This window comes from Actinia tenebrosa, unplaced genomic scaffold, assembly GCF_029948245.1.
Source record: "Actinia tenebrosa isolate PJP-AT-01 unplaced genomic scaffold, QUT_ActTen_1.0 PGA_scaffold0__85_contigs__length_37466705, whole genome shotgun sequence".
NCBI lineage: Eukaryota > Metazoa > Cnidaria > Anthozoa > Actiniaria > Actiniidae > Actinia > Actinia tenebrosa.
This window is the reverse complement of record NW_028292569.1, coordinates 2,947,755-2,960,382: the sequence shown is the minus strand read 5'-3', so window position 1 is coordinate 2,960,382 and position 12,628 is coordinate 2,947,755. Positions and strand designations below refer to the sequence as shown.

At 36.8% G+C, this 12,628-nt stretch overlaps 2 protein-coding genes across 2 annotated transcripts; both read left to right on the top strand.

The window, feature by feature from the left end:
* Positions 1-56: 56 nt before the first annotated feature.
* Positions 57-2,015, top strand: LOC116286400 (neurotactin-like). The gene has a single exon (XM_031692918.2). It carries the CDS (start codon positions 57-59, stop codon positions 2,013-2,015), a length of 1,959 nt encoding a protein of 652 aa, XP_031548778.2.
* Positions 2,016-4,139: 2,124 nt separating this feature from the next.
* LOC116286379 (dnaJ homolog subfamily C member 3) lies at positions 4,140-12,136 on the top strand. The gene is made up of 15 exons (XM_089026204.1): positions 4,140-4,334; positions 4,422-4,535; positions 5,638-5,762; positions 6,073-6,147; positions 6,319-6,357; positions 6,914-7,018; positions 7,334-7,422; positions 7,635-7,727; positions 8,418-8,478; positions 8,634-8,692; positions 9,098-9,203; positions 9,295-9,465; positions 9,739-9,821; positions 10,588-10,736; positions 11,250-12,136. Exons 1-15 carry the CDS (start codon positions 4,271-4,273, stop codon positions 11,378-11,380), a joined length of 1,464 nt encoding a protein of 487 aa, XP_088882330.1. The 5' UTR covers positions 4,140-4,270; the 3' UTR covers positions 11,381-12,136.
* Positions 12,137-12,628: the final 492 nt, after the last annotated feature.

Genomic DNA, 12,628 nt, shown 5'->3' with positions numbered 1-12,628 from the left:
AGTATTCCAAGAGAGTAATGGTACTTAACGTTACCAAATAAAGAAGTATCTCAAAAATGTATCTGAATATTTGGGCTTCCTGTGTTATTCAATCAACCGTTGTCATAACATGCAGCAGATGGTGCGTTAAGAGTCAAACGAAGGAAAATATGTTTCGAAATAAGGAAGAATCAAGGCCGATTATTTCTTTAGGCCGAAGATCAGATCCCTATACTCTTTGTAGTGACTCTGAAGATGATTTTGAAGAGATCGAGTTCGATAAAGCTGTTTTTGAGCGCCGATATAAATATGAGTATGAACCGTCAAGGAAGACTGTGGCCAAGCGACGCCTGTTCTTTTGCCTCTTGTTTACGAGTTTTATTAGTATTCTAGGCGCAGTTTTGTACTACTACTTTTCCAGGCAGGTCCTACAGATGCAGAGGAGAATAAAGAATGATGAATTAAAGGTTAAGATCAATGGGGGTTTTATTCATGGCGTTTTGGAGGAAGATGTTTTCGTTTTCAAAGGCATCCCTTACGCCAAGCATCCACAGCGATGGCAACCTCCTTCTAGTTGTGGCTGGAATGACTGCTGGAATGGAACCTTCCAGGCATCAGAATTCGGTAAAGAATGCGTTCAGGCTAGATATAACACAGACCAAGGAAATATCGAAGCAATGGGGACTGAAGATTGTTTATTTATAAATGTTTGGACACCAACGACGGCAAGTAAAAAGAGGTTGCCAGTTATGGTGTACTTACATGGGGGCGGTCTGTTATCTTCTTCCGGCCATGAAAACGGTCTTCACCCAACACCAGAGATGATCACAGATATGGAAATAGTTGGCGTAAGTCTTAATTACAGGCTGGATGCTTTTGGATTTCTAGCACTGGGTATTCTAAGTAAAAGTTCAAGTAGGAATACATCTGGCAACTATGGGTTTATGGATCAAATTTTGGCCCTTCAGTGGGTCCGTGAAAATATTGCACAGTTTGGAGGAGACCCTGATAAAGTGACTATACTTGGGCAGGGATCTGGTGGAACTTCAGTGCTAGCATTGCTGGCATCTCCAATGGCTAAGGGGTTGTTTCAGCAGGCGATTGCCTTGAGTCCTTCAGCAGACATAACAAAAACATCATCAGAAGCTGCTAAAGACAATGAAATTTTGTTAACCAATGCAAAATGTGCTGGAAATGCTTCAATGAAGTTGCAATGCTTGCATACATTATCACCTCAACAGATACTCAAAGCCAGTCCTTGGAATGCATACCATTATAAACAAAAAGACAGCAGTAGAGACTTTCCAACCAAAGCCATCTTTCCTCATGCTATTGCTGTTATTGATGGTTATGTACTACCATCAGCACCAGCAATTGCTATCAAATCAGATGATATCAATGATGTACCCCTCATCCTTGGCAATACTGCTCAGGAAATAGATGACAGACCAAAGAAAAATTTTCAGAACTCATCCTTAGGACAATTTAAAGCTTATGCAAAAACAAAACTTTCACCATTTTTAGGCACGAACAGTTCATCTAAGTTGGAGAGAATATTCAATTCATATAAGATAGAAACTTCAAATAAATCTGCTCAGTACTGTTATACAACAATGGTTTCTGATATTCGTGAGGTCTGTCCTGTGGAATACTTTGCCATTACTGCTGTAAAGCACTTCATAAGTCCTGTATACAGATATGTGGTCACCAGCACTCCATCACATGACATCCATCTTCTACGAGGAAATCCCAAGTATTCATTTCACATGTGGGATCTGATTGCCTTTTATAACTTTTTTAAGCCTTTTAAATACAAACCCTCAGAACAGGACATAAAATTCAAGAAACTTTTAAGGACTGAATTGAGACATTTCTTTTATAACGGTGAAGTAAAGAGCCATACTTGGCTCAAGCATCCTAAATCAACAGCTATTTTTAGTAACAAAGGACTCGAAATAATCCCAAAAATATATCATAAGGAAGAATGTACGTTTTGGTTAGTTAATGGCTTTGCACCTTATGCTTGGGTTAATTAATTTCTTAGAATGAGTCTAGATTTTTATTTGAATGTTTGTATAACTTTCTTAACCATGGACAAGTTTTTCTACTATATACTGAATGATTAATAAATGTCTTTATAATTCTTTTGAATACTGGATCGTTTAGATATTTTAGAAGTTATTTTTCTACTGGATTCACAGCAATAACGCGTCAGTGCTCGTGCGCGTGCGCTCTGATGTCGGAGAAGATTTGCGCACGCCATTTCAGGGAATATTCCGCCAAAAAAGGTGACTGAGGAAAGCATAAAAGTATGGCGTTCCATCCCCGCCAAAATTGATGGTTTGTATTTGAAGTTCATCACATGAATTTTGCATTCGAGTAAATTTTTTTATGTTATCATCTTGTATTTCATATGCTTCATCAAGGGTTCAACATACGTGTTTTATATTTGTCGTTCATGTTTTATATTCTTGATTGTCGCTGATTCATTCTAAACTCCACGCCACGTATTTGTCCTTTGAGTTTCACATTACAAACTCGACGACTTTTATTTTCAACTCAACTTCACGCTCCGGTGAACTCGGTTGACCTTGGTAGCCGCTGACCTAAAACAACGCAGTCGTAGGTATGAAAAGAAAAGAAAATGGCGGCAGAGTTTGCCCTCTGTTGTTGAAGAGACAATTCGGCAGCTTGATACAAACCGCCAACAGGAGGATGACTGTAGTAGCTTATTGCTTCGTTTAGAGTATCCTAAACCGTACAATTATTAATAAAGGTTAACTACCGGCCTCAATCGTGGCTGGCATTGGATTAGCGATAAAATGCTTAAGGAACGAAAAACAATAGTTTATATCTCATGAATCTAGGGCAGAAAAAGTGTTAACTGGCCAGCCACGATTGAGGCCGGTAGTTAACCTTTATTAATAATTGTACGGTTTAGGATACTCTAAACGAAGCAATAAGCTACTACAGTCATCCTCCTGTTGGCGGTTTGTATCAAGCTGCCGAATTGTCTCTTCAACAACAGAGGGCAAACTCTGCCGCCATTTTCTTTTCTTTTCATACCTACGACTGCGTTGTTTTAGGTCAGCGGCTACCAAGGTCAACCGAGTTCACCGGAGCGTGAAGTTGAGTTGAAAATAAAAGTCGTCGAGTTTGTAATGTGAAACTCAAAGGACAAATACGTGGCGTGGAGTTTAGAATGAATCAGTGACAATCAAGAATATAAAACATGAACGACAAATATAAAACACGTATGTTGAACCCTTGATGAAGCATATGAAATACAAGATGATAACATAAAGAAATTTACTCGAATGCAAAATTCATGTGATGAACTTCAAATACAAACCATCAATTTTGGCGGGGATGGAACGCCATATAAAAGTACCCGCACATAGTGAATAGGGTATCTGTTCTTGTTCAGTGCGTATGTCACAGTTGCGTGAATTACCATTGATTATAATTCTCGACGTCGCGACGTCAAAAGCTGATCTTGCAAACATGACTCGATGTGAAAGAAAACGGGGTGCAAGGTTAAGGATGGCTTTCAAAACGGCCGTTGACGACAGTCGCGTGGTTCTGAACAGAAAGTCAAGACCAGGCGTGAAACCAGGCGTCCAGTTTTCGCCTACTTGCGATTGAGTAATTTGAAGTTCTGAAAAAAAAAACTTTGTTAGGTACTTGCGCTTGGTTCCAACTACCCTCCATGTATGTACTGTCCTCAATGTACTGCTGCGCTACTGCTGCGGCGTTGCGGCGTCTTTTTAGTGTTCAAGTCGGAAGACTGCTCACGGGTGGTACGACCGAATTCCGAGCCTCTGGCGAAGCGGTTCCGAACACAGCGAGCCCAACTTAAACAAAATTAATTTAAAATTCGTAGTTTATTGGATTCTTTCACTTTTTGAGATTTGGAAATATATATAATGCAGAAAAATCGAGAAAAGGATATAACAATTGGAAAAGTTTATTCGGACATTCTTTCTTTCCCTATAATCTTTTGCTCCTTCTTGAGTAAGTTCTCATGAATAAATCAAATTTTTGTTGGTGTTATCTAGCTTTTAAAAGAACACATTCAAAGAAAGTTTAAAGTTTGAATTAAAAAATCTATGACCACGCTCTATTTACCCTCTCCTCCCTAATAGTAAGGCTAGGAGAAGTTTTCTTTGTCTGCTACAACCAATCATCGCTCACCACGCTTCTGCTGCGCCTGGTGTAAATAAGGTCAGTGGTCGTGTTTTTTAGTACATAGAATCAACAAGAATCCAACAAGTATAAATGAAATGAAAAAATGTCCCCAATATACAGAGTTTTATCTTCCATTCTCTTCATAACCATTGAAATAGACTTTAAGGGTAAGTAATCTAGCCTTTACCCTACGTGATCTGTTGGAAATTGTTCACGATTAGCAAAAAAATCACTCATATTTTTGTTGTTTTTAGCCGCCTATGGCAAACTATCTGGTGTAGAGGTCCAGAGACATTTAGATGAGGGGAAGAGGTTATTATCTTCAGGACAGTTAAACGATGCGTTGATACACTACCATGCTGCTGTTGGTAAGAGAAAAGGCTCTCATTTTATATTAATCATTGCTTTTCTGTTTCGTTTTGTTGAAGAAAGTTTTCTTCATACGTACTATTGATAGTTCACGTACTAAATAGGCACGTCAGCCCAATAAAAAATTATGATATCAAGCTTAATTTATATAAATCAGAATTGGTATTTTGTAAATCTAAATCAATAACAGCCGTATTTAAATAAAAAAATCTGATCTTATTCAAAGATCTTAATAATTTTGTAATTGAGATTATCTTACACATTCTTTCTCCGTGGTTCGTTTTACTACCGGGTTGACGATTTCGATAATTTTTGACAACTACATGTCTTCAATTAAGTACACATATCAGTAAAATCTTGTATTACATTCATTCTGCTTACCAGATAATCTTGTTCAAAAGAACTTGGTAAAGTTTTGAAAGATAACCAGAAATTAAAGTATAGAATGTAAACAGCTTTTATAAGCTTCTGAAGAAGGAACGAAGACTTCGAATTATCGCTGTTATTTTACATTTTTTAATCTTGGAGTCTCAAAATAGCATCAACTTCTTGCAGTAATTTATAACAGCATGAATTTTTAGCATCTTTAAAGTACTGGAAGCCTGAATCATCAAATTTTTGATTCAGAATTAATGTTCAATGCATATTTACTTTTATCCAATGAGGGGTTGCCAACACTGATTAATACATTCAATCGTAAAATCGTTTATGTAGCAACGAACAAGAAAATAATTTCTATGACAATTATATAGACGTTAATCATCATATTTCAAACCTGTTTGATATCTTTGTTTTGTTATATTATGATTATTAGGAGTTTTGATTTGTTATTATGTTTATGAATTTTAATTTTATTTTGCAACTTTGTATAAGATATATTTATGCTCTTAGCTTATTTATATCTTACGATAAATTGCATTCAGATTGGCTATTGAATCATACCAGATAATGTCCAATATCCCCATATCACATTCACAAAGACTTACATTTAATCATTAACATCTGGCTTGGAAGATATCCTCTATATCATACGACATAATCTAAAGATTGGCTAATTGATTGATTGTACCTGACTATATAATTTGTATCTTGCCACTGCAGATGGAGATCCAGAAAACTTCTTACCACACTTCCAAAGAGCAACTGTATTTATGGCACTTGGAAGGTCCAAGTCAGCATTACCAGATTTAGATAGAGTGTTAGAACTTAAACCAGAATTTTACCAGGTAATAGAATTGTAATTTAATATTCTCTTTGTGATTATAAGTAGCAGTATTTTATCATTCTATGTTTTTTTTACATGAAGTCAATAGTAGATCAGATCTATATGTATGTTTTATGTCTGTAAAGACCTCACCATTCATGACATGCCTTGATCATGATGATGATGTCATGTCAGAGCATTTTTATTGGATGAATAGTGATATCACATATTGACAAGTTCACTGGAAAACAAAACCTTTTTCCGGCTACAATGACATCACCGGCTTATTGATTCTTCAGTCATTCATCATAATCAAAATGTTTTCTCAACAGGCTAGATTACAAAGAGGGAATGTATTATTAAAGCAAGGTCGTCTGGACGAAGCACACATAGACTATGAGGCTGTGGTAAGATTCTGAGTCTTAGTATAATAAAAAGCATAAAAAACTATTGATGAAATGTCATTCTAGACTGCTATCAGATGTCAAGTCTTTATATTTGATTCGTATCAAAATAAGTACAGATTTTGATGTGATATTTCCTTTTTAATTGATATATTTTTACCTTATTTTTTTTAGTTAAGATATAGTCCTGATAATCCTGAATCATTACAACAGGTTAGTAACATTTCACTTGATATTATCACTGACATTAGACACTTATTATTATTATTAGTAGTAGTAGTAGTAGTAGACATCTTCCCTATCAACATCACTTGTTATTGACATTAATAGCACTGTATGATGGAAATCAAGGGTGTTCTAGCGCTAGTGCACTCACCTCTAACCTCTGGGGTCTGGGGCTCAATCCCTGGACTCTGCAATGCATGTGAGTAGAGTTTGTTAGGTCTTCACTTTGATTCAATGGTTTTACAGGGGATTTCCTTGTTTTTCTTCCTCTGCAAAACCTAACATGCTAAATTAAAATTCAATCTGTGAATAAACCATGCCCTGACGATTTGATCAGTCCAAAGGTTGTTTGAGGATTTGATACAATTTTAAGGTTTTGTTGGTATAATTCTTTGCCATAGGTATTGTTATTTTAATTCTAATTTTAATCTAGGTTAATCCGCTTTGCTCCATATATATTACTGTTGTACTCATGCGAGGTAGGGTAGGTATGACTGTAGACTTGCATGTTTTTGATCTGACCTGATATTGTTTTTGATTTTAGCTCAGTGTGATAGAACCAGTCAAAAGAAATGTAGCCGATGCAAAGCATGCAATAGAAAGAGGAGATTGCCAACATGCAATAGAACTTCTTGGAACTGCAATTGAGGTATGTGTCTGTGCATGCATAATGCATAATGCATTTTGTATGAAAATTCTCATTCTAATCCATTCACTATTTTAACATGCAAAATGACTGACACAATGTGTTGGAAGCCATGCTGTAAATGCAGCAGACAGATCAACAAATTCTCATATGCTCACAATTGAAGAATCCAAGTCATTATAATTGTAAAGGATATGGAGGTATAGCTGCAATCACGCAATCTATCGTTGCTGTCTCAAACCCTCACAATCTGAGGTGCAGTTAGATATCCGAAAAAACCCACTACACAGTTTAATGTTGAAGTTTCATCTTTTTCAGGTTGCTCCATGGGATCCTGAACTAAGATTAATGAGAGCAGAATGTTATGAACGACTAGGAGACCTCGTCAAAGCTATATCAGATATTAAGTAGGTCCTATAATATTTATCTTTACTAGATATTTAACGATGAATTATTATTTGCCAAAGGCAAAATGGATATCAGGGAATATTTACTGAGACACGAGTCTTTGAGCGGCGAGGTAAATATTCGCCAATATTCACAGAGCCTGAGGTGAATAATTATTTTAGTATTATTTTTAACACAAACTGTATTTAATATTGTGATAATTTCATTTCAGACCAACAACCAAGTTAATCAATGATAATACACAAGGGTATTTAAGGATGAGTCGGCTACATTATGAGATGGGAGAACTGGAGGATGCACTAAGGTAGGTCCTAGCTCCTTTCAAAAAGAGTTTTTAAACTCGACCCTATATTTAAAAAAAAAAAAAACCTAATAAATAACCTAACTAATAAACAGAAATTCTCTAGTTCTATGGTATTTCTTTGCTTACGTCATGTTAATAGAATCTTACTTGCCACCAATGCATTATGTCTTTTGGCATGCAGTATAGGGCAGCAACAAAGGATGACCACTTCTGTCTGTAGTCTTTTCCTTTGCTGCTGTTTCCGTAACGATTGTTTTACCAGACAGGGTCATTAATTAGCCCTGTGCCCAACCCCCTAGCTTTGAGGGGCGTACTGTAATAGAATTTATTACATATAGTTAGGATAGTATGTTCACCACTGATTGGTCAAAAACTGTGATTGCTTCTTGCGCACAAAAGGGCTGCTAGATCCTGCGACCGTCTTTCTTTTTGGGTAAATGAATTCAATATTGAAAAAAAAAACAAGTAGCTATATGATAAAGCATGCTCTGTTTAGAAATAAAGCAATAAGGAAGCGTCATAAGCACTCAAGAAGTGTGACAAGCACTGGCCTACAGCTCATGCTTTTCCTTACAATTTTTCCATGCTTACGTCACTTCCTACATGCTTCGTTACTGAACAGAGCAGGAAAGAAGCTGTTTTATTTGTTACTTACAGACTCAAAGCTGTCTTCCATTTGTTTTCATGTAGAGAAATCCGTGAGTGTCTTAAGCTTGACCAAGACCACAAAGAATGCCATCCATTTTATAAAGTGAGTGTGAAAGATTTTCATAATGTATGACATTATTGACAGTAATATTGAATTACTATTTATTATTATTATTAATTATTATTATTAAATTCTTATTGCATTATTAAAGCAAACAATATTATAATCATTTTGTACATTGCTTGATATGTTCACAGAAAATGAAGAAGTTAAACAAGCTGCTTACTGGTGCTCAAGATCTAATTAATAAAGAAGAGTAAGTAGTTGAAAGACAGGTCCAGGAGTTAAGAAGGGATGTGGTGTGTAATAGACTCCTTGCTGCACGTCAGAATGCAGCTCAACAAGTTTCCAATTCTCATGAGATTGAAATTCTTTTGTTCTGTCCTCTATTGGGGACACTTTTCACTCACACACACTACAACTACATTGATCTATGTACACAACACTCAACTCACATGTTGATTTTTGAAGGAGGAAGAAAACTAGTGAAAACCCTTTCAGCATAGGAGAAAAAAACAAACTCAATTCAAGTTTGGTGACCACAGGGCTCGAGCCAGTGACCCAACCCATTGGACTCAGTGGTGAAAGATGCCACGTTAGCACTGTACACCACCCATGTTACCCATAAAATTGTCTAATGATCATCCTTTTCTTCATCAAGGTATGCTGCAGCGACAGAAAAGCTAAAGAAAGCTCTCAAAGTAGAGGCTCATATTCGTCCTATTGTTGGAAAAATGAGAAGACAACTTTGTCACTGTCATGTCAAGGTACTAAGTTGCATTTGGATCCTTATTTATAATTATTAGTATATATCATATTTCATATTTTCTAAATCTTAATACTCTGATTTTTCCTCAGCTTCATGCACCCAAAGAAGCCATCAAAGAGTGTAACTTGGCCCTACAGCTAAACGAGAATGATGTAGATGCATTGTGTGACAGAGCAGAGGCTCATATCTTAGAAGATAACTTTAGTGAAGCAGTTAAAGATTACCAGAAAGCCAAGAATATCAATGATCAATTACATAAGGTATGATGTCAGAGAAATATTTGTGAACTGTTAATAATATAGGCTGTATAGCTGTAGAGGGAGATATCCTTACTCTATTCCTTTCCCTCTCCAGCTCAATCTATGTGTGTTTGTGTGAGGCCAAAGTTTGTTGTGACCTGGTGCTACTGTAATAATTTGTCGTAGCTATTCATTTCTGCACTTTGGACATAAGCCTCATTCACAGTTTTTGTGTAGGTATTAGTAATTTGGCAGTAAAAATTACATTACGTTTCCTTGTGTTGAATGCTGCAGGTTCAAGAAGGCTTGGAAAGAGCCCAGAGACTCCTTAAACAATCAAAGAAGAGAGATTATTATAAAATACTTGGAATAAAAAGGTAAACTTGTAGCAACCGCGAGAGTGATCAGATGGTAGTGATGATGATATCTGGTTTTGGTTAAATAAAATATGATTGTCAGATGCCAGTGATGTTGGTGATGGTAATGGCAATAGTGATGGTAGCAATAGTGATGGTAGCAATAGTGATGGTAGCGATAATGGTTAAGGTAGTTATGATGATGATGGTAATACAGTGTAGATGATGGTGATAAAATGATGGTGATAATGATAATGATGACATAGTGATGATGGTAATGGCAATAAATAAATAAATTGACTTTATTTAACGAGGGTGACATACATTACTGGTGACCCAGTAGTTTCCATTATGGCCCTCCTACGATAAATAAACTGAAATGAAAGATTAATTGAACATAAAGCGTGTTAAGAATCCCAACTGGCAAGGAGGCAAACCAGTTGGCTATTAACAAGCATGGTCGAGAAACTGAATCTGAACTAGTCAGGAATCGGAACAAATACAGTCTCAGTTAGTGGCCACAGCGGGACTCGAACCCGGCACCACCGGATTGCGAGACCGACCCTATGACCACTCGACCATGCTGCCTCCTACTGCCTCCTGCCAATAGTGATGGTAGCAATAGTGATGGTAGCGATAATGGTAAAGGTGGTTATGATGATGATGATGGTAATACAGTGTAGATGATGGTAATAAAATGATGGTGATAATGATAATGATGACATAGTGATGATGGTGATGGTAGTAATGATGATGTAATAACTTTGTTCACATTTCAAAAAATTAGGAATGCCAGTAAAAAAGAGATCACAAAAGCATATCGTAAGTTGGCAGTGAAATGGCACCCTGATCAGTTCAAAGAACCCCAGGAGAAAAAGAAAGCAGAGAAACATTTTATTGACATTGCTGCTGCCAAAGAGGTTCTAACAGATCCAGGTAAGCATCCAATACATCATAACAAGCCGCAAGCCCGATTTTATTGCATTTGGATGCATTCAGATCTGCATGTTTAGAATATTTCTGGGGGATTAAGAGTGGGAGAAGTTGTTTTATGTTTTGTTTTATGGCCAACAGGACACCTATCTGGAAAGACCGTTTCATATTGAAACGCATCGAAAGGCGTTGATCAAATTAACTCGCTTGTCATTCTGTGGTTATTACCATAACATAGGGATCCTGGTGTTCACAATAAAATTGGGCTTGTGGCTTGCTTGCTGTATGTTAAAAAAAAATATGGTTGATATTTTGTGGCCTGTTTGTTGGGATGACGGTTTGCTGCCCCTTTCAGACTCAAAAATGTGTTTTAAATACCCATAGTGGACCATAGCCTAACCACAGCTCACACTCTTGGCACTCCCTTCTTCTAATTCTTTATCTACCCAGATCAGTGGGGTGTTTTGACCAATAGCAAACAGGAGTGGATTGATTCTTTTGTGGTTTTTCCATAGAAAAAAAGACAAAAGTATGATAACGGTGAAGATCCTCTTGACCCTGATCAACAAGGTGGTGGAGGATGGCCTTTCCAGCATGGCGGATTCCCATTCGGTGATGGCTATCAATTTAAATTCCACTTTAACTAATTCTCTACTTGTGACATCTTTTCTTCTTTCCAAGTTCATCCTCTGTTTCAATGGTTTCCACCACTAAAGCATCTTTTCTCTAAAAAATAATTTATGAAGATTATCCCAGAAGTTTTCTGGGTGTTTTTCATTTGACACTAAAGTAATTCACCGATATTTATTAGAACATTTATTTCTAATTTTACTGTTTAAGAAGAAAACTTCCTTAGATAATGAGTAAATAATTTCATCACAAGGCGAATACATAGGGCAAACATAATAGGAAAATTATTCCTTACCTTGAGTTTTATAGTCTCTTTTGCTCCTACCTTAGGTTTCATTATCATAAGATTAATCTTCAGCATCTTTTTTCGTGAGCTCTGGCACTCAGGGTAGTTAATCCCCTTTTTTGAAATTGAAAAAGGGTGATAAACTTATATGAACAGAAATATGAAATATAAACAGAACCTCTAACAAAACTTTAGCATGTGAATGCCTCAAAATTCAGTATGGGATAAGTTTGTTAAAATTTCTCCCTTTGAAGTGAAGTGAAGTGGACCTTCAAAGTGGGCCTTCATAGCCATATCTTTGAGCAAGCAATTTTGCTTGGGACCACATAAAGTGGAATATCTTTGTAAATGTTTCTAATGGCCGAGATGTCTTTAGGCATTTTTGGTTGTTTTATGAATAGATGTTTTTGTAATCAATACTGTACAGCCATAAGAACAATGCAAATCAACTATTTTAAAATGAAATAAATAAATCAAGTTCAGAATACTTGTGAGCTTGCTTGTGGCCAGGACTTGTATCCAGGGCATTTTCTCTTCTCATTACCGGAGGTTTGTATTTTCCTGCAAATAAAGGACTACACAAGCACTATTGTTGGCCAATATAACTGGCCCTGGGGTAGGGGTGCGGTTAAAGGGTAGTTGCAAGGGAGGATCAGAGGGTGGCTGTGTATGCCCAGGCAAAAGATGCAAGATGGCAAAAGATGCAAGATGGCAAAAGATGCAAGATGGCAAACGATGCAAGATGGCAAAAGGTGCAAGATGGCAAAAGGTGCAAGATGGCAAAAGGTGCAAGATGGCAAAAGGTGCAAGATGGCAAAAGATGCAAGAAGGCAAAAGGTGCAAGATGGCAAAGGACATGGAACAAGCCAAACTGCAAGAAAATGCACCATATATGCCAATCTAACAGAGACCAGCCAATCTGACGGAGATATGTGAATATGACAGAAATTTTTAGATATGACAGTTATGCGAATCTGAC

Excerpts from the sequence above, each read along its gene's own strand:
- LOC116286400 (XM_031692918.2), top strand. The coding sequence starts at position 57 with ATGTATCTGAATATTTGGGCTTCCTGTGTTATTCAATCAACCGTTGTC.
- LOC116286379 (XM_089026204.1), top strand. The coding sequence starts at position 4,271 with ATGTCCCCAATATACAGAGTTTTATCTTCCATTCTCTTCATAACCATT. Across the intron at positions 8,693-9,097 it reads GATCTAATTAATAAAGAAGA|GTATGCTGCAGCGACAGAAA; the intron begins GTAAGTAGTTGA and ends TTCTTCATCAAG. Across the intron at positions 9,822-10,587 it reads AAAATACTTGGAATAAAAAG|GAATGCCAGTAAAAAAGAGA; the intron begins GTAAACTTGTAG and ends TCAAAAAATTAG.